Source organism: Chionomys nivalis, chromosome 7, assembly GCF_950005125.1.
Source record: "Chionomys nivalis chromosome 7, mChiNiv1.1, whole genome shotgun sequence".
NCBI lineage: Eukaryota > Metazoa > Chordata > Mammalia > Rodentia > Cricetidae > Chionomys > Chionomys nivalis.
Window position 1 is genome coordinate 32,196,798 of NC_080092.1, and position 27,431 is coordinate 32,224,228.

Consider the following 27,431-nt stretch of genomic DNA (forward strand, 5'->3'; position numbering starts at 1 on the left):
AGGATGTGAACTGATTTTCATGTTTTGTTACTCTCTTGGTGACCGAAGGTAGATTTCAGTTTGTCAGCATTGAGTGTGAAGTTCTATAGGAGTCTCTTAGTTTATTTACCCTCCATCAAGTTGAGAAAGTAATATATTCCTAGAGTATGGGGTGTTTTTATCACAGGACTTATAAATGCCAATTTTTTAGGGTGTCAGTTGTCTCCATGTCTCTTGCAATGATCTTGAGGAATTTTGTCCCATATTAAAATACTACATGATACTGACCTTTTTTGAGACAGGATTTGCCATGCAGTCCGGGATGACCTCAGACCTGCAGTCCTCCCAGGTGCTTTCAGCAGTTGCTGTCGATCGTAGGCTGCACCAACAGCGCAGCCGTGATAATCTCACCATAAGGATCGGTTTACGGTGCGGGTCCAGTTTGCTAGGATTTTGCTGATGGCTTCTTTGGTTCTATAAGAGATACCGGTCTAAAGTTCCCTTCGTTTGTCTTTGTTCTGCTTTGGTATCATTGTAATGCTGGCCTCACAAGTGTGTTCTGTAGTTTGGAAGCATGCAAGAGCTGATGGTGATTCTTTAGATGCTGTGAACCCGTATGTTCCAGGCTGTTCTTCCTAGAAAGTGTCAGGTTTACTGGTGTTTTCACAGGGGTGGGCTCCTGTAGTCCCTAGTGCTCTCTCACTCGGTCACTCGTCCTCTCTGCCTCTCATCGTGGCCTTGATTGGCCTGGAACTCTGAATGTAGACCAGGCTGGACTCACAAAGATCCACCTGCCTCTGCCTCCCAAGTGCCAAAATTAAAGGGGTGCGCCAGGACACTGGCTTGTTTTTCTTCCTTTAAAATGAAAGATTAGGTTATTGATATTCAGTCTTTGGAAGAGTTTTTTGTTTTGTCTGGAAACAAAGTCTGCCTAAGGACTCATGAACTCAGAGACTCTTCTGTCTCAGAGTCCTGAGGAGGTGGGATTATCAGTGCATGCTTGGGTTCTTCTTAAAATATAAATACTCGTAGCCAAAAATCTTCCTCAAGTATTATTTCACCTAACCATATTTAATTCTATTTGCTAATCTCCCCTTTCCCCTGTGATTTCTTTGACACACCAATTACTTAGCAGTTCTGTTGTTTAAACCCTTCCAAATCTGTCACAAATTTTCAGTTTCATCTTCAGTTCTTACAGACCCATTAGTTGGTTGGAGAAAGTGAGAGTTTTTGTGATTTTTAACCTGTTTAATGTTCCGGGACTTCCTTAATAGCACACTGTGTCTGTCGCAGAGGGTGCTCAGTGCCCCCCCCCCCAGAAGACCGGGATTCTGCCGTGACCCGGCGCAGTGCTCTGTGGTGTCAGCTGTGTCTGTTGGTTGATGCGTCCAGTTCCTCTCTTTCCATGCTTCTCTTCTGTCTGTTCTACCCGCTGAGAAAGGTTAGTGTTGAGGCTTCAGCTGCTTTCGTTCAGTTCTCTACTTCTCCCTTCCATCCGCTTAGATTTTGCTCTGTACTTTGGGATTCTTTTGTCGTGCGTATGGAATTGGAGAAATGCTTACTCACGCCGTGTGCTCATTACATTCCTACCCCTGAACTTCCTGGTGCACGGCTGTCAGCTAGCCTATTCTCTTAACAGAAGGTTCTGTTGAGCTGACGTCTTCCCCAGTGCAGTTGGTTTCCTCCTAGCAGGGTCTTGTGTGTGAGAGTTAATAGTGTAGGCCCTGCCACCTCATGTGTCCCAGTGGAAATCAAAGGAATTCTCCTTCCCCTTTCTTCTCATTTGTGATTAGCTGTTCCCTCCATCAGGAGATGGAGGGCCTCAGGTGGCAGTGTTGCTGTCTCTGCTAGTTTAATATGCTCCTCTCCACATGTTCTAAGACCTTTACCATCACGTACTGCTTCCTTCAAGATAAGTACTGTTCACGCCAGGTGCATAATTTTGCCAAGAACTAAAAACTAAAAAGGATATGTTTTTTTGTTTTGTTTTGTTTTGGTTTGGTTTTGGTTTTTCGAGACAGGGTTTCTCTGTGGCTTTGGAGCCTGTCCCAGAACTAGCTCTTGTAGACCAGGCTGGCCTCGAACTCACAGAGATCCACCTGCCTCTGCCTCCCAAGTGCTGGGATTAAAGGCGTGCGCCACCACCACCACCACCACCCCCACCCCCACCCCCGGCTAAAAAGGATATGTTTAAAGGTTGAGACTGGAAAGGTAGTCATCAGTAATGAAGATAAGAACCTGGTGTTTTTATAGCTTTTGATATTTAACTGGCATCATATTTTCATGTTCTAATCATGATCTCAGTAACCAAGAAAGTCGTGGGGTGTGTGTGTGTGTGTGTGTGTGTGTGTGTGTGTGTGTGTGTGTTGCACATTAAAATGTGGCTCTTGACTGAGCACTGGTAGCGCACACCTTTAATCATAGCATTCGGGAGGCAGAGGCAGGTGGATCTCTGAGTTGGAGGCCAGCCTGGTCTACCGAATGAGTTCTAGGACAGTCAGCAGTCAGGACTGTCCCACAGAGAAACCTTGCCTGGGGGTGGGGTGGATGTGGCTCTTGTTCCTTTAAACCCACTATAGAATTAGCATCAAAATGAAGTTGTTTATTTTTAGTAGACATTATATGAATAGAATTAATATATAAAATAATTTCTTGTTTATTATTTTAAAACTAGGAAAGTAACCTAGGATGGAATGGTTATTTTGGCTCTAAATCCTTGGGGAAGCTTTTGTAATGGGTAAAGCATAAGTTGTTTTTCCCTTTATTTTTCTAACCAAAAAATAACTTTTTAAAGAATACTTTGTGTCATTAGTGGTGATGGTGAACCCTTTAATACCAACACTTAGGAGGCAGAGGCAGGGGCATCTCCAGGTTCAAGGCCAACCTGGTCTACAGAGCAAGTTCCAGGACAGACAGAGCTGTTACAGAGAAGCCCTGTCTCGGATCATCCTCCCCCCAACACACAAAATAAAGAATACTCGTGTCAAGGAAACCCTGGCTTCAGTTGGTAAACGTGTCTAAAGAGGGGCTGAGTCTACTAGTCCTATGTCTGGTCACAGGCAGCTGTAGCCACTAAACCTGGAGAAATCAAGCCTCATTGAGAAATCATTTTTTAAATACAGAAAAAAGACCCAAAAGTGTCCTCAACGTTTTACCTTTCCAATTATGAAGAGTTTTAGGAAAAGTTTAAAAATAGGATTTAATAGCAACAAACAACCAAAAAAAAATTTTTTTAAATTAACCTGTGATTGTCCACTCACTCTGCTTACTTGTGAGTATGAATGTGTCGCCCCTCTGCTTTGGTCTGGGACTCTCACATTTGGAAATAAGAGACAGCAGCAGAAGCCTGTGGCATTAGGCTCCTGTCCGGCCAGATGGAGCTTTGGGCATAATAAACTGCATCTGTGCTGTCCCCGAGTGCTTTACCTGTGCCCCACGCTAAAGTTTACTGCAAACCAGTGTCTACTCCATGTTGATTTAATCTGCACATAAGAATGTGCAGCAGACAAGCATATACCCTGGCCGGACCCCCGCCTGGCTTGCTAAGCTTCCTCCAACCTCAGTCTCCTCACCAGTGAGTAAACACTACTGTAGCAGCATACAGGGCTTGGAAGTTTGGGAAAATTGTGTTGTGAAGGTGCCTGGCATATGGTGTGACTCAGTAGTGTCTGCGTTTCCTTCCTTTATAAAATGATAAACTGGCTAGGCCATGGGGGCACACATCCTTAAACCCAGCACTCGAGAGGCAGAGGCAGGCAGATGACTGTGAGTTTAGAGATCAGCCTGGTTTCAGGACAAACTACAGAGAGAAATCCTGTCTTGGAGGAGTTGGGGAAGATAAACTGTACCTGCAAAGTCCTTCCTGTTGTGGGATATTTGTATACTGTGTGAAGGTGATTGCTGTAATTGGTGTAATAAGAAGCCACATAGCCAATAGCTAGGCAGGAGGTATAGATGTAATCTGAGTCTTAGTAATTAGCTAGAAGTTTCTGTTCATTATTTGTAAGCTGGCTAGCAGGACAGAGAAAGACTCGTTACACCTTCCTAATATTGAAAAGGGAAAAGCCAGGACTGGAGAGATGGCTCAGAAGTTAAGAGCATTGCCTGCTCTTCCAAAGGTCCTGAGTTCAATTCCCAGCAACCACATGGTGGCTCACAACCATCTGTAATGAGGTCTGGTGCCCTCTTCTGGCCTTTAGGCATACACACAGAAAGAATATTGTATACATAATAAATAAATAAATATTTTTTTAAGAAAAGAAAGAAAAGGGAAAGCCTTGTCGGGCATAGTCCGCCTAAGAAAGGCCCTGGACCACCAAGGTCTTACAGCTCGTCTTTGATGCCTGGGACCATCCGGATCCACTGCCTTTCCTTCTAGTTCACGTAGCAAATGTGGTAGACTGAGCGGAGCTCACCACCACCAAAGACCGGGAGGTCCTGTGTTGGGGAGAATGCATAGCCAATGCTTTCCACCCAGGTGGTAGCCACAGCCCTAAGGCACAATGAAAAAGCAGCATTTCCACCTATGACCCTGTGCCTTTACCAGACCAGAAGCAGGGTGTGTAGTTGGTACCCTGGTAGCCTTTCTAAAGTGAGGATCAGAGCAGATTTGAGCATTAGTTATTTGGTTAATTTGTTTGGTTTGTTTGGTTGGTTTTTGGCTTTTCAAGACAGGGTTTCACTGTGTAGCTTTGGAACCTGTCCTGGAACTCACTCTTGGAGACCAGGCTGGCCTCAAACTCACAGAGATCTGTGTGCCTCTACCGCCTGAGTGCTGGGATTAAAGGTGTGTGCCTCTACCGCCTGGCTTAGGTTTTGTTTATTTTGTTTTGTTTTGTTTTGTTTTTTAAATGAAAGCCACTGTTAAATTTCAGAATATGTTTCCATAGTGAAAGGTTTGGTGCTGCTTTTGTTGTTTTGAATTGGGGCCTCAGGGAGTCCAGGTTGGTCTCAACTTTGATATGTAGTCAGGGGTAAGCTCGATCTGAACTTCCTATCCTCTTTATGCCAGTGATAGGGCTCAAACCCAGGGCTCCATGCATGCTAGTTTATCACTCTTACCAACTAACTACACTCGCTAGCTTTTCTAAACTAATTCTTAAACGTTGCCAAATCTTTGAGTTTTATAGAGGGTTTATTGGATACCACTGAGCAGAAGACTGTCTGCCTTCACTTTGTGATGTTTTTAATTTCATCAAAAGAAGTGGAAACAACCTTGGATCTGCTTTATCTGAAATCTGTGGAAAACCAAAGAATTTTTAAATTTTGCTTGTATCAGAAGCTATTGTCAATAGGTCACTAGACACTCTAAGGTATAGACAGTTATGGCTTAGATTGAATTGGGCAAAGCAGGACAGGCAACCCCAGCGTTTGGGAAGCTGAGGTAGGAGGATCCTGGCTACATAGATGACCTCATCAAACACAAAAAAATCTTTATACATAAGAAAAAATATTATGGGGCTGGAGAGGTGGCTCAGTGGTTAAGAGCATTGCCTGCTCTTCCAAAGGTCCTGAGTTCAATTCCCAGCAACCACATGGTGGCTCGCAACCATCTGTAATGAGGTCTGGTGCCCTCTTCTGGCCTTCGGCATACACACAGATAGACTATTGTATACATAATAAATAATAAATAAATATTTAAAAAAAAGAAAAAATATTACAAATAAAAATTCAGGAGAAAATAGACAACAGAAAAGGTAATAGTGTATAATTTTAAGTGATGGTTAAAATACTAATAATGTCTTAAAACTTGTATGATGCAGTTATTTATGTTAGAAACCTGACCATGAGTCCAGAAAGACTAGAAGCCAATGTTGTAGGTGTTTCTCTCAAGAACAGCAAACTAAATCTAATGAACTATAAAGACTATACATGAACGAATGGAGAACAAATCAGTCAAACCAAGCATAAAGGCATTTCTTTAAAATGGCAATGAAATTAGCGCCCCGACCAAGGAGACAGATACCCATTACTAGGAATGAAAGCATATCAGTACAGCGTGCACACATCAAAAACTGCAGAGAAACAGAATAGAGAAGATTAAGAGTTCTGGGAAGGGAAGTGGAGAACTGTTTGATGGAGTTTCAGGTTTGCAGGCTGAGGAAATCTAGAGACTTCCTTCACAATAGCGTTTTATATGTAAAAGTGCTCAAGAACCACCGACATGTTTTATAATGACCAACTTAGCAGGGTTTCTCTGTGTAGCCTTGGCTGTCCTGGAACTTACTTTGTAGACCAGCCTGGCCTTGAACTCAGAGATCCACCTGTCTCTGCCTGTGCTGGGATTAAAGGTGTGCATCGTCACCACCAGGCCTGTTAGTACTTTTTATCACTGTTGTTTTTTAAGTTGTGATGGGAGCTGCAGCAGCAGCTACAGCACTGCATGTTCACCCCAAGGGCCCACATTCCCAGCTCACAGCTACCGCTTACTCCCGCACTGGGGATCTGACGCCCTCTCTGGCCTCTTTGGGCCCTGCACTCATGTGGCATACACTCACACAGACACAAACACATTAATAAAAAATGAAAATCTTTAAAATGATTATGAGAATTTTGTCAATCAAATCTGAAAATTAAATGTTAATAAATGCACTTCAAAACAAATACCAAAATTGATATAATTAGGAAATTAAACCCACCAACATCTAAGTTGGACCCATAAGTTAAAATCATTCCTCATTGAAAATCCTAAGATTTAAAAGATTTCACTGGAGAATTCTTTGTGTCAATTACGGAAGAGTAGGGCTGGAGAGATGGCTCAGAAATTAAGAGCATTGCCTGCTCTTCCAAAGGTCCTGAGTTCAATTCCTAGCAACCAAATGGTGGCTCACAACCATCTGTAATGAGATCTGTTGCCCTCTTCTGGCCTTCAGGCATACACACAGAAAGAATATTGTATACATAATAAATAAATACATTTTTAAAAAATTAAGGAAGAGTAGGGAAAGGAAAACTTCCCACATGTTTTTGTAATGAGCACAGCACCATTAACCGCAGTTCAGAGGGAGAGAACAGGAGAACAGGCTGATCTGTAAATATAGATGCAGGTGGTTTTTAAGATAGATAGGTAGATAGATAGATAGATAGATAGATAGATAGATAGATAGATAGATAGTAGATAGGTAGGTAGATAGATAGATAGATTGATTGATTGATAGATAGATAGATTGATAGATAGATTGATAGATAATGATAGATAATGATAGATAGGTAAGTAGATAGATGATAAATAGATGATAGACAGACAGACAGACCCGACAGGTGTTTTGTCTGCACTTAGATCTGTATGCCACTTGCATGTCTGGTGCCCACAGAGGACAGAAGAAGGTATTGGATCCCCTAGAACTGGAGTTCCATGTGGGTTCTGGGAGTCAAATCCAAGTCCTCTGGAAAATCATCCCAGCTCCCAAGATTCAGGTGTTTTAAACAAAGTATTAGCAGAAAAAATCTGACATGTAAGTAGGAAAAACTAAGAGTTTGTGTTTTTCTCTCTCTCTCTCTCTCTCTGTGTGTGTGTGTGTGTGTGTGTGTGTGTGTGTTTCTTTTGAGACAGAATTTTGCTGTTATCCCAACTGGCTTTGACTTGGCAGCAGCCCTGTCTCAGTCTCCCAAGTGCTGGGATTACAACCACGTACCACCATACATGGCCATCTTTGGTTTTATTTCTTTGAAAATGTGTATGTTTGAACTCATTGATGGGGGGAGGGGGAGTAAGTTGTGTTTTTATCTTAATATTTACAGGGGGAAAATCATAAAATTCCAAGCTGTTTTATAGAAGAGAATGACCCACAAAACTGCAATTTCCATTCCAAATTTATTGAGTATACAGCTGGCAGGAGGGAAGAAAGCAAACAGTGAACGTCAGGACAGACATCTGATCGGAAACTTCTCCCCGACCAGCAGACCCACATGGAAAAGTCTGGGCACCAAGCAGTCCGCTAGAGTGTCTGACCAGACAAAGCATCCTCTCCTGCATGACGCTTCCAAACAGCTCTCTCTGGCACCTTTGCATCATGGGACATACAGTAACTGAGTCTCTTATGCTTTGTGCAGAAGCCTGGGAACTCCTGAACACCTCCCCTACCCCAGTCATGTTCAATACAGTGTTTTTACTAAGTCTAACCATTTATCCTGTGCCCAAGGACATGGCAGCCTCACTCTCCCTTGCCCTCCTTTCCCTTTCTCAGAAAGGCACCCCCCGACCCCAGTCCTGGACAAGGGGGCAGGTGTGTGGCAACCCCACCTCCAGAGCCAGCTTCTCCCTATGCTTAAACAGCACATGGTAATTTACTAATACAGAAAAGAAAGAGAGAGAGAGAGAGAGAGAGAGAGAGAGAGAGAGAGAGAGAGAGAGAGAGAGAGAGAGAGAGAGAAAGGAAAGAAAAGAAATAAAAGGTGCAGCAAGTGAAGAGTAAGGACTAAAACTACCACTGTCCACACATGCCAGATCTTGAATGTAAAAGAGCTCTCAGTGACGAAGAGCAAAGCACTTTCAGAGCACTCTCTGAACCTGGCAATGTGTTTGAAATCAGCCGGAAGCTTCGTGCTGAAAACCCACTCCTTCAGACTCCGAGTAAGGGTCTGAGCTGGCTCTCTCACCACCCGTGGGCAGTGTTAGCCACTATGGTAAGGCAAGAAAAAGAAATGATTAGCCGGGCGGTGGCGGCTCACGCCTTTATCCCAGCACTCGGGAAGCAGAGGCAAGTGAATCTCTGTGACGAATACAGCCTGGTCTACGTAGTAAGTTCCAGAACAGTCAGAGCAAACAGACAAACCCTGCTTGAAAAACCAAAAGAGAGAGAGAGAGAGAGAGAGAGAGAGAGAGAGAGAGAAATGAAAGGAGCAAGTGAAGAGTAAGAAGGAATAAAACTACCACCGTCCACAGACAACTTAAGGAGAAAAATCCCGCGAAGCCTGCGGTACAGGCCGAGTGGCATGAACCAGCCATCCAAGCTGAGGGAAGAGGGCCATCTGACCCAGCAGTTCTGCGCCCAGTCAGCAAGAGCCTGCCTTTTTAAAATAGTATACCAACAATAAGCAATGAAAAATAAAATTTTCAAAAAGGTATGTTTACAAGAGTATCAGATACACACAATCTGAAGAAATCTGAGAGAAAATGCAGCGCTTCTACACAGAAAGCCACTGTGCATTAATGAGATAGTCAAGGTGACTGAACAGAAGAAACATAATAAGTTGGAGAAGGAAAAATCAGTACCGTCCCATATTAATCTCCAGATCCACTGAAGGGTCCGTGAGGTTCCAGGAGGCAAGTGTGGAGAGGGATAATTTGACAAACTTGCTAAATTCTAGAGTTTATTTGGAAATGAGAAGAGCAAGAATATCAAGACGTCTGGAGGGGCAGCTAAGCAGGAGGACTTACAGAGACAAAGACTGAATAAACCAAGAGCTATTAAGACCAGCAGTGCTGACCCAAGGGCAGACCAGGAGAGTCACAGTGTAACTCCTAAACAACTGCGCAGTAGGGACACTTTGTGGGATGGGATCAGGAGGGCCTGTGCAAGGTGATGCTACATCAGGTGATACTGTACAGGAGAAAATGAGTCTGAATTCCTACCATACTTGAAAATTTTAACTGAAATAAACAATGGGCCTAAATGCGAAAAGCTAAACAGTGAAGCTTCCAGAGGTAGAATTGAGTGTCTTCAGAAACTTTGGTTGTAAGCAAAGAGTTAATTATGACTTTTCTTGCTTGTCTGTTTTGTTTTTTGGTTTTTTTTTTTGTTGTTGTTGTTGTTGTTTTTTTTTTGGAGACAGGGTTTCTCTGTAGCTTTTGGAGCCTGTCCTAGAACTAGCTCTTGTAGACCAGGCTGGCCTTGAACTCACAGAGATCCGCCTGCCTCTGCCTCCCAAATGCTGGGATTAAAGGCGTATGACATCACTGCCCAGCTAATCACAACTTTTAAAAAGCACAAACTGAGCTGGGCATGGTGGCACAAGACTTTAGTCCCAGGACTTGGGAGACAGAGCAGGCAGATCTCAGTGAGTTTGAGGCCAGCCTGGTCTACATAATGAGTTCTAGGACAGCCAGGGCTAAGCCAGGGCCTACCTTAACCAAATAAATAAATAAATACTTAAAAGTACCAACCATGAGATATGATAGATAAATTGGTCCACATTACAAATTTAAAAATTATCAGAATACGCTATTTTAGGAGAAGATTCCTGAAAGTTATACCCTAAAGACTCACTCAGAAGAAAGAGGACTGCCTAGCAGTGAACCTGTAATCTCAGCACTACCTGGACTACATAGCAAACGCTGCCTTTAAAACGGAAAGAAATGGGGTTTGGGGAAGAAAAGAGAGAGAAACTGACAGTTTGCCTTTTTTTTTTTTTTTTTTTTTTTTTTTTTTTTTTTTTTTGGTTTTTCGAGACAGGGTTTCTCTGTGGTTTTGGAGCCTGTCCTGGAACTAGCTCTTGTAGACCAGGCTGGTCTCGAACTCACAGACATCCGCCTGCCTCTGCCTCCCAAGTGCTGGGATTAAAGGCGTGCGCCACCACCGCCCGGCAGTTTGCCTTTTTAAAAAAAAAGGAAGAAAGAAGAAGAGTCTAGACATGGTTTTCCCCAAGAAGAAAGGAGAGGCATTAATGATGGAGGGTCCCTAGGGGGACACACAGGGTGAAAGTAGCATTCTGGTTTTTCACGTCAAAGGTGTTCTGTCTTTATGAAAATTCATAAGATTTGCACATTCCTCAATAACATCATGTAGCCAACAATAGCAACAAAATCAAGAAAGGGGTCAAGAGTACTCTACATTCTTGGCAGAAGCAGGCTCCCCCATCTCTGTAATGTACTGTGTATGTGTGTGTATGTGCACATGTGTGTGTGTCTGAGAGTGTGTCCATGTCTGAGTGTGTGTGCACATGCATGTGTGTGGTTCCTTGTGTATGTGTGTGTCTTTTCAAGGAATCTGGTTGGCAGGTAAGGTTAGTGAACTAAATGTGGACATTCTTAGTTTCTGCTCTTTTTTGGTGCTAAGAATTAAACCCAGGGCCTCGTGTGTAATAAGCATGTGCTCCACCACACATGAGCTTGAGCCCAGTTCTGACCAGCTAGGGAGAGGAACAGGTCACATGCAGTCAGCTGACCTGACAGAAAATGTTAGCTCATGCCAGTTTCTGGTGGTTTTAGCTCTTCCTGCAGAGCAGAAGGCACTTAGATTATCACCTGAGTTACACTGTTTAGTACTGTTAGGTTGTGCAGGTTGAACTGGAAACCTAGGCTGAGAGGTCAGAAAACAAACAACCAATTTTTTTTATCTGGGACCTGACTCTCAGAAGTCACTTTGTACAGTAAGCATCTTTGAATTAGTCCTGGTTTTTAAGATACAGATCTTTTTTGCCTGTGGTACCCAGAGAGGCCAGAAGAGGGCATCAGATCTCCTAAAGCGAAAGGTACAGGAGATTGTGAGCCACTATGCTCTTTACTGCTGAGGCATCTCAGGGGTCCCATGGCTATGTGCTTAAAATGGAACGCCAACCCTTAATTTCTCCCGACTCAAACATCATAAGTAAACTCTAAACTTCTAGATGATGTCACAGGAGAAGATCTCAATAACCTCGGGAATGGTGAAGATTCCCTTAAACTGACACAACAGTGCAGGCTGTGGAAGGGAAAGAAGTCAATAAATTAAATTTTGTCAAAATTTGGAACTTGCACTTCAAAAATCATTGTTATTAAAAATGAAAATCCTCTCTTAAAAAGTATTTTCAGGTTGGGCAGTGGTGGCACACGCCTTTAATCCCAGCACTTGGAAGGCAGAGGCAGTCAGATCTCTGTGATTTTGAGGTCAGCCTGGTCTACAAGAGCTGGTTCCAGGATAGCTAGGACTGTTACACACAGAAACCCTGTCTCGAAAAATCAAAAAGAAAAGGAGATCTGAGAAGTGACTCAATAGTGGAGCGCTGGTCTAGCGTGCATAGTACCTTGGGTTCCAGCCCCAACACCTATCCCCCCAAAAGAAATAGAGTCGCTGATACAGGCACAAAAAGATGCCCAGTATCACTCATCAACAGCAAAGGGCAAGTTAAAGCTGTACGGAAGGCCTGGTGGTGGTGGTGCACGACTTTAATTTCAGCCTTTGGGAGGCAGAGGCAGGCAGATCTCGGTGAGTTTGAAGACAGCCTGGTCTACAGAGTGAGTTCTAGGACAGGCAGGACTGTTACACGGAAAATCCCTGTCTCAGCTGTAAGGAGAGGGGCTGGAGAGATAACACCGCACTTGAGAGCACCGGCTGCTCTTCCAGAGGACCCAGGTTCAGTTCCCAGCACCCACATGGTAGCTCACACCTAGAAGTCAACAACAATACCAATTCCAGAAAACCCACAAACACATGGAAATTAAACAATACCCATCTGAATCATCAATGGGTCAAGGAGGAAATAAAGGGGGAAATTAAAGACTTCCTAAAATTCAATGAAAATGTCCACACAATATATCCAAATTTATGGGACACAATGAAAGCAATGTTAAGAGGCAAGTTCATAGCACTAAATGCCTAAATAAAGAAGCTGGAAAAATCACACACTAGTGAATTAACAGAACATTTGAAAACTTTAGAACAAAAAGGAGCAAACTCACCTAGAAGAGAACTAGGCTGGAAATAATCAAATTGAGAGCTGAAATCAACAAAATAGAAACAAAGAAAACAATACAAAGAATCAATGAGACAAAGAGTTGGTTCTTTGAGAAAATCAACAAAATAGACAAACCTTTCCAAACTAACCAAAAGACAGAGAGAGAATATCCAAATTAACAAAACCAGAAATGAAAAGGGGGACATAACAACAGACACGGGGGGGGGGGGAATACAGAGGATCATCAGGTCATATTTCAAAAACCTGTACTCCACAAAATTGGTAAACTTAAAGGAAATGGACAACTTTCTGGATAAATATCACTTACCAAAATTAAATCAAGACCAGATAAGCAAATTAAACAGACCCATAACTGCTGAAGAAATAGAAGCAATCATCAAAAGTCTCCCAACCAAAAAAAGCCCAGGACCAGATGGTTTTAGCTCAGAATTCTATAAGACTTTCAAAGAAGAACTAATACCAATACTCCTAAAATTATTTCACACAATAGAAACAGAGGGAACATTGCCAAACCCTTTTTATGAGGCTACAATTACCCTTATACTCAAGCCACAGAAAGACATTACTAAGAAAGAGAATTACAGACCAATCCCACTCATGAACATTGATGCAAAAATACTAAATAAAATACTAGCAAATTGAATCCAAGAACACATCAGAACCATCATCCACCATGATCAAGTCGGCTTCATCCCACAAATGCAGGGATGGTTCAACATACGAAAATCTGTCAACATAATCCACCATATAAACAAACTGAAAAGTAAAAACCACATGATCATCTCATTAGATGCCGAAAAAGCTTTTGACAAAATACAACATCCCTTTATGGTAAAGGTCTTGGAGAGAGCAGGAATACAAGGAACATACCTAAACATAATTAAGGCAATCTACAGCCAACATCAAACTAAATGGAGAGAAACTCCTAGCGATTCCACTGAAATCAGAAACAAGACAAGGTTGTCCACTCTCTCCATATCTATTCAATATAGTTCTTGAGGTCCTAGCTAGAGCAATAAGACACCAAAGGGGGATCAAGGGGATACAAATTGGAAAAGAAGTCAAACTCTCACTGTTTGCTGATGATATGATGGTTTATATAAGTGTTCTTAACTATTAATCCATCTCTCTTGCCCTGGAAATGTGCATGTTTAAAATATGCCTACAAAGGACCAGAGAAGTGGTAGTTGGTAGAGTGTTTGCCTGGTGTGCACAAGGCAGTGGGTTTGATTCCCCTGCATTTTATAAACTACACACGTAATACATGCTTGTAATCCCAGCACTCACAAAACAGAGTCAGGAGGATCATAAATTCAAGGTCTTCTCCAGTCATAGGGAGTTCAAGGCCAGTCATAGCTACATGAAAGCCTGTCTCAAAAAAGAAAAAAGAGAGAGAGAGAGAGACAGAGAGAGAAAAGAAACAAAAACAAGCCAGCCAAGCTTACAAGCCCAGTGGTGCAGGGCTAGTCTAGCATGTGAGAGGCAATAATGTCTACATTGTTTCCATCTAGTATAAGAGGCCATAATGAAGGAGACTTGAGGAAATGCAGTTTTTCAGAGCTGATGAGCATCCTGCAGGCCTCCGCCTAAAGGCCACACTAAGTCTGTCTTTCTTGTTCCTTCTCCAGGTGGGCACTTCTTTCACCGGAACTCCCTGTCGCCTCGTAGCCTGGTGTACGAGAGTGAATTCTCCACAATCGAACCATCCTTGGACATGTATGATGAGAACAAAACCTGACTTGTTTTTTTTTTAAAAAAAAAAAATATGGGCTGCTGGGGGTGTCTCCTTTTGAGATTTGATTTATGGTCACCTTTCTTATTTTGTATTTTTCTGTCATCATCCGTTTTGGAAGAATGGCAGTACCTCTGGGTGTAAGTTGGGGTTCAGAGTTAAACTGCAGAGTTCCCCCAAGGTGAGGTTTGAGGACAACGTTATTGCCCAGGTGAGCCTCATGGTACTGAATACCCACCTAGAGCCGACCACTGAGCATGGGCAGCCCATGAGCCTTGCGGTTTCCAGAGAAGAGATGGGGCCCGGGGCTAATGATGTGTTTGTTACAAATGTGTCTTCTGTGTCAGGGTGCCACTGGGGTTTTGTAAAATACATTTTGTGGTTCTCACATGCACACGAAAGCCTGCAGATAAAATGTCCCACCAATGCAGAACCTGAGTCATGGCTCCTTGACCCGCTTCACTTTGTCCTCTGTCCCTTACTGCATTTCCCAGGGAAAGGCCTCCTCCTGTAGGGAGTCCTCCAAGAGGAGATTCGGCTTCCGTTCCCCCTCTGTTGTCCTGCAGCACTTGGAGGACACGGGCCACGGGTCAGAGTCTGCTCTCACGGGATCAGACGGCCATCTGCTCTGTCGTTTTCCAGCATCTGTGATGAGCATGGCGTACGATGACAAGTGTTCACCTAGACACTAGACATGGAGGGCTTCTGTCCCCACTGCCTGTGGCGCACAATGACCACATGGGACAAGGGCAACAGCCATCAACACCAGAATAGTTTTGAATGTTTTATTGGGAAGTCCAAACCAACATTCTGTTAAATACCAAATGGGGACCCCCCCTCTTCCATCTCGATTGTCTAATCCAGTGGTATCCCGCCAGCTTCAGCACCAACGTGAAGAAACAGTGGAGTGCTGGCAGCCAGACTTTTCTCAGAAGAGGATGCTTTGGCCAGCATGGTGGACACTGGGGACATGTGTGCTTGTCCCACACATCGAGAATGACATCAAGTTAACATGAGCAACGCATGGCTACGGTGTGGGACCAGGATGAGCAAGTCGCATCCTTGCTGCAGGAGCTCACACCACAGCCAGCCGCTTCTCACCAGAGTGTGAAGATGTTCAGATCCTGGTTAGGGGACTGCAGCTCCACCACCCACCCTGTCACCTTTATTGGCTCTGTGGGTCATCTTCACACATGTGTTTTCTCTCTCACGTGTCCCTAAGATCCCTCAGATGCCCTGTGCCTGAAGCAGAGCCTCAGAGAACCTTAGTGTGGACAGCCCGTGAGAACACGGTGGCAGGGTGAGCCCACATGCTTCGCTTGAGCAGTTTGAACTGGAACAGGGCCGACCTCTAAGGTCCTAACTGTTTTCATCTTTACTGCTTACCAAGGGCTTTCGTCTTTCTTTTTTATAGTCTTTGTACTATAAAAATATTTTTGATAAAGTTTCAATAGATTATCATTCTGAAAGACAGGTTCTCAGCGAGAGCATTCTCAGCAGGAGAGTAGACTGCTAAGGTCCAGAGGCTCAGGCACAAGTGTTTGTGTGACAGACTGGGCGGATGCTGTCATTGCAGTGTTGTCATAGCCTGGCCTTGATTTCTCCATAACCAAAACTCAGATCCCAATGAACCATGAATCATTTTTCTTCCGGTCTCAACAGTCTTATAAAGGCACATACATTAAATTCCACTCTAGACAGTTTCTTTATCAGAAAAAAAAAAAAAAGAAAAGAGGATAGAAATTGCTTGGGGGAAGAATTTTTAACTGAGTCCTCTAAAACCTACTGAGACAATGTTTGAGTCCCTGGGAAATGCAGGGCCTGTGTTCACTGTCGAACAGCCAAGGAGGCAGTTCTTAGGAAGGCATTTACTCAGAATAGTGCTCCAGACGCCGGGTTGATCCCTTTTCCTGAAATCTTGGGCCACCTTCAGCTCAGCTCCAGAATGTCCTGTGTTCATCAGGACGGGACTGGCTTCTTTGTTGAGGACATGTGCTTTGGGACGACAGAGGACAACGGCTCCCTCCCAGCAGGTGGAGCTGGGTGAAGAACCTCTACAGGCCTATGCCATAGGACACACACAGCAGGATCTGCAGCCACAGGCAGTGTTAGCGACAGACTGGGTAAAGAACCTCTACAGGCCTATGCCATAGGACACACACAGCAGGATCTGCAGCCACAGGCAGTGTTAGCGACAGACTGGACTGCAACAGCTTGAATACAGAGGCCTAAGCTTTTGAGATACCTAGCTTCCGTGTGAGGAGCCACTGTGGGCCAGTGACTTCCCGGAGAAAGGAGAGCTGACTGGGTGGACATCCAAGTGTGAAGAAGTCTCCAAAGGGTCTCTGGAAGTGATGAGGGCATTCATCCAGGGCCCTGCCCTTGCTTCCCTCCTAGAAAAACAGGCTCTACCATCAGCAGCTGACAACCCCTTCTAAGGCCTACTAAGCCTGCTTTTGAATCGCCTCCATCTCCTGGCTCCTGTTGCCATCCCCTCAGGGAACATCTATAAAGTACTTCCCTGAATGCCAGCCAGTCCGTCCTGAAGCGGAGTCTGTGCTTGGCATCTGCCCTCATTCATGGCCCCAGGTCCCAAAAGGTGTGGTCAGAAAGGCATGAAGCAAGAGATTACTGAATTTTACTAATTGACACATCCTGTGGACTTCATGTCTTCCTAGTTTTATCACCCCCCGACCTTCACGCTTTCACTGATCTTTCTGCTAAATGACACCAGACTAAGGGAAAATCCACATGTTCTTTTGCTGTTAACCTTTACTGTAGGGGACCTTGTTCTGCTACAAGAAAACAAGGCTGATTTCACATCAGGGGTCCTCCTGACAAGGGGTCACTGCTCATAGATGTCAAGAGAGGAAGCTGCAGACTGCGGCATCTAAGCCTGCGGCCTTTGAAGGTGAGGCAGGACCATGGGGGTAGTTGGTCAGCACCTTTTCCATTTTATTTTAGGTCTTTTCTTTGTTGTTTCTTTGGAGACAGGGTTTCTCTGTGTAGCCCTGGCTGACAGCTGTCCTGGTTCTCACTCTGTAGATTAAATGACCTTGAACTTGAACTCAGAATCTTCCGGCCTCTGCCTCCTGAGTGCTGGGTTTAAAGGCATGCGCCACCAGGCCCAGGCTGTTGACACTTTTTATAAAGTTCTCATCGTGTGACTCGTACACTTGGAGTTGAGGTGGATCGATAGTCAGGAAGACTTGGAGGGTGAGGGTGCATCTCAGTGGTCAGACATCTCGGTGCTTGTACATGTCTGGGTGTCCTGAAAACTGGCATGTTGGCAACGTTCTGCAGAGTGAGAGCAATGAGATGGGGGTGAGTGTCTAGGAGACAGTGGCCAGGGCACAGGTGTGAGATGGGGTGAGTGTCTAGGAGACAGTGGCCAGGGCACAGGTGTGAGATGGGGGTGAGTCTCTAGGAGACAGTGGCCAGAGCACAGGTGTGAGATGAGGGTGAGTCTCTAGAAGACAGTGGTCAGGGCACAGGTGGAGGGGCCAGTACCTGCTGAGTCTGGGGGAAGGGCCCTGAGGATGAACAGGAGGAAGGCAAGATTCTTGGGTTGAAGCATCTCCCCTTCTGGGTCAAGGGATGCTTCAGAACTTTGCTTGGAAAAAGAACACTATGAGCAGTAGGCTGTGTGAGAGGCAAAAGGCAGACTTGCTCGCAGTTGACTTAGAACCGAGGAACCCCAGACTGAGCTGACTAAATGTAAGAAAACAAAGGGCTATGAGATAGAAGTGGAAGTCAGATTTGTTTATTTCCTCCTTTTTCTTTCAAGACAGAGTTCTTTGTGTATCCTTGGCTGTCTTAGAACTAGCTCTATAGACCAGGCTGGCCTCAAACTCATATATATCCGCCTGCCTCTGCCTCCCGAGTGCTGGGACTAAAGACATGTACCACCACCACCTGTCCTGGAAGTCAGATATCTAATCTCAGTGATTGGGTGAATGTCGGTAGGGTTCAGGAGAGCCCATGAAACCCAGCCCTGACGTGGTGTCTATATAATACAGTCCCTGGGAGGCACTGCATCTTCCCCTCCACCATCCTGTGCAGAAGTTCGTGCATATATGCTCACCCTGGCAGAGGTGGACCCTCAGTTTCGATGGTGGTGTCAGCCAGAGAGAAACTGGGTATGTCTGGCAAACAGAAAAAGCTGCTGGAGACACTAATGTAGAAAAACGATTGTGCATAATCTCCCCATTCAGGAAAGGTGGGCCTGCCAGCTCTCCTTCTCCAGCGTAAAGAATGGGACATCTGTGTACTTAAACTCAAGCGTGGTCCCTCTCCAAGAGGGAGGAGATGAGCATAAGGAATCATTATCCCAGGCTGACTCTCCTGACACCCACAGCTCAAAACAAGTGCCTTTCCGCCCAGATCCACACGGGGGCGTGCTCACCAACCGCGTGTGGCATGCTGCCTTGTTTGGGCCCTGTGGGTGCATCATTCCAAAACTTTGGCACAGCCCCCGGTTAACCTGCCTAGAAAACGAGGTGTGCAGAAGATGCTTGGGTGTGGTTGAGGTCACTGCCAGACTGGAAAAAAAATCTTAAAAGCTGTAAGTATTGTGACTTCAGAAAAGGACCAAAAGGAGTGTTGGGGACTAAGATGCCTGTGTCTGTAGCACAGAGCTGTTTGCCTGAGTGTATCTGGAAACTGCAGGAAAAACAAAGCCAATAGAAAACTGCTCTTGCAGACTCCTTGCCTCTGGCCAACTGCCCTCTTGGCCTTCTGCAGATCACAGTATTACAAATCACACCAACCTGTGGAGCCTGGGTGGCAGGGGCTGAAGTTAGTGGTCAGAAGGCCACCTTGTAGCCAAGGAACTCCTTAAGGGCTCTGGCGGGATTGATAGTTCCACCCTTCTTTATCAGTGATCCCAGAAAACTGACCTTTGATGAGGACAGGCCAGGTGTCTTCCAGAGCTGTGACCCCACCAGCCTACAGTGACCATAGAGGCAGAGAGAGCTGTCAGCCTCAGCTGTGCAAAGGGTGACGACATGGTTCTAAGAGCCCCGCGGAGGCTGCCCAGCCCCTTGGTTACCTCCTGCAGTCCTCCCAAGGCTTATACTCCTTTTCCCATTTTCTTCACTCTGACTTGGAAAAAAAGAAGAAATGTGTGGCAAAGGGCAGAGTAGCTTTTAAGTACAACCCAAGTACTGAACTTTCTGGGGCCTCTGCCCCAGGATCACTCAGTTTCCTCCTACTGACTCTTTTAGACGGGACTGAGATGGCCCAGATCCCCCTTCACAGCCTAAAAGAGTGATCTTTCTCAGAAGCCTTGGCCGATGGCTGGAGCTGGAGGCCTCACTCAGCAGTCAGCGCCTGTACAGCTGCACCCTCCCCCTGCAGCAGGCCTCCTTCCCCCCACCTCTCAGCGCCCCTGGAACACTTGATGCTGACGTGACTCATTCCTCTCCAGTCCCCTCCACTCTGCTTGCTGGTCAGGTGCATGCATGGGGAAGGGACACGATGGCCACCGGCAACGCCGCCGTGGCCTTTCGTCAGATTCCCCTCCCTATCAGCGAGCCTCACCTGATTCTGCATACCTTGTTCCAGCCACTGGTAACCATTAACATTGTCCTACGTTTTTACAAGGTGAACCCAACATGACGTGAATTCTAACCTGCTTTTGGAATTACCAATAAAGTCTAAATATATTTGCATTATGATAGTAAAGGACTTTTCCGATGACCGGAAGGCATTGAACCAAAATATTTGTTCTGATTTGGGTAAAATGTGACATCCCAAGCCATATGTTTCCCTTCAGGTAAGCAGTCTGCATCTGCCAGCTGCCTCTCATGCTTTATGCCTCAGTTACTAGATATGGCCTGCTTCCACGCCAGACCTTTTGGAGGCAGCCACACAGCCCCGGCTGGCTTGCTGACCCAGCTAGAAGACAGCTCGCTTGGCTGGCTGATGCTCGGGATAGAATCTGGTATCTTCTGCCTAACGGGAAGTGAGATGGACTCTTGAGTGGCCATACCTCTTCCAAGGATGCAGGACCAGTCTTGTTTACAGAAGCATAAGAGTCCAAGCTGGGAGGAGATTGTGGGTGTGGGGTGGAGAAAAACATTGTCTCACAGTCACGTGCTGTGCCTGTAAAAGGAGAGTCATCGGTTTCGATCCTAGGCCCCATGTGTCACAGCTGATTCTGACTCTCGGTAGCTTTTATGTTCATAGAAAACACTGACGTCACCCCTTTCGTATCTGGTTACTCAAAGAGCCCCACTCATTCTGGGATCCTGCTGACTATGCACAACACCTCAGAGGATGGCGTACAAAACTATTTTTCTAATGTTAGCACAGGTAACTTGAGGTGAGGAAGCTGGGAATACAGCTAAGGCAGATGGCAAGGCGGGGCACCTTGAGGGAAAGAGGAAAACTATGCACTTGAATTTCTTTCATCAGTGGATACCTTGTGCCAGAAAGAGCACACATGAGGACTCAAGAAGCAAGATTGATCGTTAGCTTAATTCAGGACTCACTGTAGGGGGCTACCCTGTCAAGAACACAGACACCTGCAAGTACAATGTGAACTGATTTCTTGACAATCACATCTGTCAACCCCTGGACACGAGCAGCACATTTCCTAGGTCCACATGGTCGATGTAAGTATATTAAGTAGTGAAATTGTCTGGCATGTACCTCTATGCCAATAGTGTGCACCTGTACATGTGGAATTTGCTAATATAACCGTTTCAATAAAAGCCTATTGAAAAAGCTGTTGGTGTCCCGTGGAATGCTCTCAGTGGTTGCAGGGGACAGAACACAGCCTGGCTAAAGGATATGGAAGGAAATAAAAATCCAAACCACAGTGGCCTCATACACTCAAGAAATGGCTAGACGGGTGTTGAACCATGGCACACCAACTCTGACACACCACAAGAACACCAGGTACTACAGCTGCTTTGAAAGGGTTCAGTGGTTGCTCAGAAGCCTATCTGTCCGGGACGGATAGACAGCACAGTGGTTAAGAGTGCCAGCTGCTCTCCCAGAAAACCCGGTTCAATTCCCAACACCTGCATGGTAACTTCAGGGGATCCAACTGCCTCTTCTGGCCTCCGAAGGTACTTGGCACACACATGGTGTACAAAGATGCAGGTAGAACATCCACACACATAAAATAAATAAAATCTAAACTTTTTAAAGAGAAAAGGCTGAGTATAGTGGTACACACCTTTAATCCCAGCACTCAGGAAGCAGAAATGGGTGGATCTATGTGAGTTCAAGACCAGCCTGGTCAAAGAGTTCCAGGATGGATAGACAGGGCTATGTTGAGAAATGCTATCTCAAAAAGGAGGAGGAAGAAGAAGAAAAAGAAAGGAAGAAGGAGTATGGCTCTTAATTACCTTATTGGTTCTCATCATACCCAAAAGACACTTTTTGTTTTTTGTTTTGTTTTGTTTTGTTTTTCAAGGCAGGGTTTCTCTGTAACTTTTGGAGCCTGTCCTGGAACTAGCTCTTGTAGACCAGGCTGGCCTCGAACTCCCAGAGATCCGCCTGCCTCTCCCCCGAGTGCTGGGATGAAAGGTGTGTACCACCACTGTCCAGATCATCCAGAACTTGTGCACAGGGGCTGGAAAGATGTCTCAGCAGTAAGAGCATTTGCTGTTCGTGGGGATTGGATTACAGATTTCATGTAACAAGAGACATACACTGAGCACACTTGTGTCCCCAACTTGAGGGATCAGAGACAAGAGGATCAGTGGGACTTCTGATTTCCAGCCTAGCTGAGAAGACAAGCCTCAGATTCAAGGAAAGACCCTGCCTCAAAGAACTCGGTAGAGAATTTAGAGGCTACCCAATGCCCTCCTGTGGGTTCCACACACATATGCAAGGTCACACATACCTGCACACAAACATGCCGCATACTAACACACAGAGAGAAGTAAAAATCTTTTAACAGACGTACACAGTGCTTAAGATAATATTATTAAGATCCAGAAAACTGAAACACCCATCAACTGATGGATAAGCAAAATGTGACATATCCCTGCCGTGCAATATTCAGTCATAAAAAAATGCCACTGACATGCTACACGGGTGGGTTTTGGATGTGTGATGGTAACCGAAGAGGACAGACACAATGGGACAGATCACTCCTTACACCAAACACCCGGAAGAGGAAGATCGTAAAGGCAAAAGCAGATGAGAGGTCACTAAGAGAAGATGGGAAGTAACAGGCGGTGGGGACTGCAGGGTTCCATTCGGAATGATGAAAACGTTCTGGAATTAGATAATCTTGCTGGCTGCTAAATCCTGTGACTCCATCAAAACCTGAATTTTGCATTTTTATTAATGAGGCAAATTTTATAGACTATCAAATCACAGAAAATAAAGAGAACAAAGACATAGCCCCTTTCATATATTTCATAGCATATATTAAGTGCTCAATAAATTTCCTTATAAAGAGTAGTCCTGGGCCAGGCAATAATGGCACATGTGTTTAATCCTAGCTCTCAGCAGGAAGCAGAGGCAGATCTGTGTGAGTTTGAGGTAAGGCTGGACTACAAAATGAGTTCCAGGACTGTTACACAGAGAAACCAAGTCTAAAAAAAAAAAGAAAAAGAAAAAGAAAGAAAGAAAAAGGGGAACAGTCTTTACAGATTGTCTCTTGGTCAGCAGCGGTACCTAGGAGCATGTTAGAGCAGCAGCGACAAAGGCAGTGCCAGCAGTCACCTCAGATGTCCAAGATCCATCCACATCATAGCATGTCAGTGGCTTTTATCTTACAGCTGAATATTGCATGGAGGGGTATGCCACATTTTATCCATCAGTTGATGGACATTTCAGTCTTGGGGATCTTACGTATATTCAAATTTGACAACCTCTGAAATAAGGATAGAAAACCCTTCACTGCACTGCAGAGTGGTAACAAGTACTTCCAAATTCTTTTGAAATTGCATTTATTTGTTGGTTTATGTGGAAGTCAGAGGACAACTTGCAGGAGCTGATTCTCTCCTACCATGCGGATTCTGGGATCAAACTCAGGCATCTTAGTAGTCCTCAAGTACTTCCAAGTTCTTTATTATTAAAAATTGTATAGATTTATTTCTGTGAGTGTGTGTGTGCATGCACACAAGAACACATGCTCAAAAGTGCATTGTGTGTCTGTGTGTGTTGTTGCTGTTGCTATAACAGCCAGAAGAGGGTTCATATCCCCTGAGGCTGGACTCTCACCTTTTACTAAGTCATCTCTCCAACCCCCTACTTGCAAATTCTTTTTTGTTTTTTGTTTTTATTTTTTTATTCTTTTGAGACAGGATCTCTCTATGCAGCCTTGGATGTCCTGGAATTTGCTATGTGGACCAGGTTGGTCTCGAATTCACAGAGATACACCTGCCTCTACCTCTCAAGTCCTGGGGTAAAGGTGTGTGCCACCATGCCTGGCTTATTTCTGAACTCTTGGGTGTAGAATTCTCCAGAAAGCACAGTGGCTTCGGTTTATGCTTCCAAAACTCCTCTTTCCTGTTATTAGAACACACTGACATGACAGAGTACACATCTAATATGTGCGAGGTGATGAGTTCCGTTGTTCTCACACATGCATATCATACGCCCCCACGTAGTGATATGATTTGACAGCCAGGCTAGCTGACTGATGTGGACTGTGTCAGGATAAACCTAAGTATATTGCGCTTCGCAGTCTTAAGGAAAACCAGTCCCCATAGCTTGAAAGCTGACAGAGTCAGAATTTCAGAATTCACGCAGGCTGTCACCCATTGCATCTGCCTCACCCAAGACCATGAACGCCAATGACAACCCAGCTCAGAGGGGCCGCCCATGCAGTTCAGTGCGCTGGCCTCGCATGTATACAGCTCTCATGACTCTACTCCTAGCAACAGGGACAACTGAGGCAGGGGGATCAAAGAGTCTGAGATCATCCACAGCTACACATAGAATTTGAAGTTAACCTAAAATATAGATATTAGAAACCCTGTTTCAGAGAAGACCCTAAAATTAGTTCAAACCTCCCAGAATGAGTCTTTCACCCTCCTGCCACATCCAGGTGACACGGGACATCTCGTACAGCTGTCTCCCTAGCCTTTACCAAAGTAAATATGGTTCACACCTGTTGTCCAGGCAGAGGCAAGAGCCCCTTTGAGTCAGAAACTGTCCTGTTCTAATTGCTTCACCGAGCTCTACTTGACAGAGCCCACAGCCGCTAAATTTTGCCTCGAGGTTCAGTGGCAGGAGCCCTGGACTGGGATCTGAAGGTGGATTTGTACTATGAGTGATTGCCGCCTTCAGGCCAGGAGAGGGAAGAGCAGGGCTCTGCGCTCCTAGACCATAGTGCGGCTCGCTTATGCAAAAATGTGCCCAACGGTGACCCCAGCCCCCAGGCCACCCCAATCCATCTGTCAGATGGGGTGAGAGCATTTATTTTCAAGGACACCAGCTGCCTCAGAGCTTCCTGACAACTTGAGGTTCTTGAGGATTCCAACCTTAGACTTAAGCGTCAGAATTCCGAGGTTGACCGAAAGCTGCTAACCGTTTTCCAGACGTTTGCAACATTAACGCGCCTGGGCTGCACTGTCGGTCAAGGGCAAGTGATTCTCTCACCAACTGGACAACGGTGGCGGGGCTGGGCGGGACTGCGAGCGTGGCCGCCAGGGGGCGCCATCCTCCCGGACGGCGTCTCGACCCCGCCCCGGCCGCTCGGCTCCGCTCGGCTCGGCTCGGGCTCAGCGACGGCGGCGCGCGCTTCCGCCTCGCGGGCCCTGGCCCGGTGCGAGCGGCCCCGCGATGTGGCTCGGGCCGGAGGAGGTGCTGGTGGCCAATGCGCTGTGGGTGACGGAGCGGGCCAACCCCTTCTTTGTGCTGCAGCGGCGCCGGGGCCACGGCAAGGGCGGCGGCCTCACGGGTGAGCGGGGCGCGGGCGGCCGGGCCTGTGTGCACCGGGCCTGGCTGGGCAGTAGGACGCGGCCAGCGGGCACGCGCAGCGGCGTGAGGGGTCGGAGGGCGGGCAGGGAGGATCGTCCCGGGACGGGAGGCACGGGGAGGGCAGCAGTGGTCTCCGGGAGACCTATGCACACTCCTGCAGAGGGACTTAGCAGCCAGAAGCGTGCAGAACTCTCCTGCCCCTGCCTCAGTTTCTCAAAGTGCCTCTGAGGGACCAATTGGCATAAACACACATTCTTTTGCCCGCTTCTTTACTCCCAATTCACCAAAAAATTGTCTCTTTATGAAGATCAAAGATGCCCTGACCTCTGTTCCTCTTCCTCTGGCTTCTCTTGGTGCCATCAGAGCTCCTGACCCAAGGCTTATTTTTGCATATTTATCAGTATATATGAAGTCTCCCCCTGACATAGCCCAGATGCCCCTTGGGTGTCTGGGCACCACCACTCACACAGAAGCAGCTGGAGTGGGAGCCTCTGACGTTGTGTGACATGTGGGATTGTGAGAATCTACTGAGCAGGTTTAATTCAAAGCCCCTTGTGCTCTAGGGCCCGTCAAGTATTACAGGAACAGGTCTGGCCCTTCAGGAGACTCCGGTGGACCCTTCTGGGTACCAGATCCTTCTGTTTATAAAGCGAATTTTCTGTGAAAGGCCCCGATTTTCAGTGTGGCAGCTGCCTGTCCTGCCAGATGCAGCTTCTCATGGGTGCCATCAGCTGCCAGGCTCTCCACTTCTTAATGTGGAAGGGCCTGTACCTTTTCCAAGGAAACTCAGTGTTCTCTTCCACAGTCAGGCTCCTTTCCAAAGAGAATCCTGGAGGTGGTACTGGACCTGCGTCCAGGACCCATTGTTTACAGACAGGTAGCAGCTGTCCTGGACAGCCCAGTGACCAACCCTGGAAGCTACCACAAGGCCACTGAGGAACACAGGGCACCATGTGATAAGTCACTTTGGTTACATCATTCATCTGTCTGTGTCCCCCAAGGCTGAGCTTCCAGAGCCCAGCCATTCTGTGAACTCCTCCAGATCCCACTGAGCGAGATTTGTGCAGTAACCACCTGTCGTGGCGCTCATCCCATCACAGATGTCACAGACTCCTGACCACTGTCTCCCTGAGAGAGATCCATCAGTAGTGCAGATTTGTTCAAACCTCTTTTCAAAACCTGCCAGCCTGGAGAGATGGCTCAGGGGTTAAGGGCTGCAGGACCCAAGTTCAAATCCCAGCACCCACATGGTGGCTCACAGCCATCAGTAATTCCAGTTCTAGAGGATCCAGTGCCCTCTTCAGGCCTCCATTGCCAACAGACAAAAGCAGTGCACAGACATGCATGCAGACACCACACCCATACATAGAAGAAAAGATGAAATGAGCCGCCGATGTGGTGCATGGGAGGCAGAGGCTGGTGGGTCAATGAGTTTGAGGCAGCCTGGTCTGCAAAGTGAGTTCCAGGACATCAGGGCTACATGAGAAACCCTGTCTCAAAAAAACAAAGGAAATAGCTTTTAAAAATAATAATAATTCGCCAGCCTGAACTTCTGAAGTTCCCATTACAGAGTGGGTGTGAGGAGGTGGTCAGCAGGTTGAAGGTGTCAGGTCCTGCAATATGGCTACACCAGTAATGTATCCCGAGACTGTAGAAGAACGCTCCCAAGACCGAAAGAAAAGCCTCAGCATGGACACTGAAAAGTTTACTCCAGAGGCTGCAAAGCCTTGAGTGTGTCTTGTCTTCTTTTGCTTTTGAGGTAGTCTTACTATTTAGCTCTGGCAGGCCTGGAACTTGTTACGTAGACCAGGCTAGTCTAAAATTCACAGAGACCCGCCTGCCTCTGCTTCCTGAGTGTTAGGATTAAAGGTGTGCGCCATTTAGCTGCAGTTTATATACTTTGTGTGGGGGGCAGAGGTACACGCGTGCCGAGCCCAGAAGTTGGCGTGAGGGTCTACTGCTCTGGCTCTCTTCCGCCTTGTGTTTCCAGTCGGTTTGCTGGGAAACTCCCAGCACTAAGGTTGCAGACACAAGCCCCCACCCCACCCATCGTTATGCGGGTGCTGGGGATCCAAGCTCAGATCCTCTTGCCTACATAGTAGGCATTTTACCCACTGAGCCATCTCCCTAGTCCCTAACTGCAATTAGAGTGACTTTTTTTTTCCATTTTAACATTTCAATGAGACAAATGAGAAATCATCCATTTGGATGT

The 27,431-nt window shown here is 46.0% G+C and overlaps 2 protein-coding genes and 1 long non-coding RNA gene across 5 annotated transcripts in view; 2 read left to right on the forward strand and 1 right to left on the reverse strand.

Annotated features, from left to right (window-relative positions):
- The window catches only part of Rnf130 (ring finger protein 130), a 105,741-nt gene extending 91,369 nt beyond the window's left edge, over positions 1-14,372 (forward strand). The window contains exon 8 of the mRNA XM_057773631.1: positions 14,223-14,372. Within this exon, the coding sequence (XP_057629614.1) occupies positions 14,223-14,332 (110 nt within the window). The 3' untranslated portion in view covers positions 14,333-14,372. The remainder of the gene's footprint in view (positions 1-14,222) is intronic.
- Positions 14,373-16,031: 1,659 nt separating this feature from the next.
- On the reverse strand, positions 16,032-16,584 carry LOC130876903 (uncharacterized). Its single transcript, XR_009057381.1, has 2 exons — positions 16,459-16,584; positions 16,032-16,378 (listed from the first exon to the last, which is right to left on the reverse strand). It is a non-coding gene; the product is annotated as an uncharacterized LOC130876903 (long non-coding RNA).
- Positions 16,585-25,002: 8,418 nt separating this feature from the next.
- The window catches only part of Tbc1d9b (TBC1 domain family member 9B), a 38,625-nt gene continuing 36,196 nt past the window's right edge, over positions 25,003-27,431 (forward strand). For all 3 annotated transcript variants that reach the window (XM_057773625.1, XM_057773626.1, XM_057773627.1), the window contains exon 1: positions 25,003-25,199. In XM_057773625.1, coding sequence (XP_057629608.1) covers positions 25,082-25,199 — 118 coding nt within the window. In that variant the 5' untranslated portion in view covers positions 25,003-25,081. The remainder of the gene's footprint in view (positions 25,200-27,431) is intronic.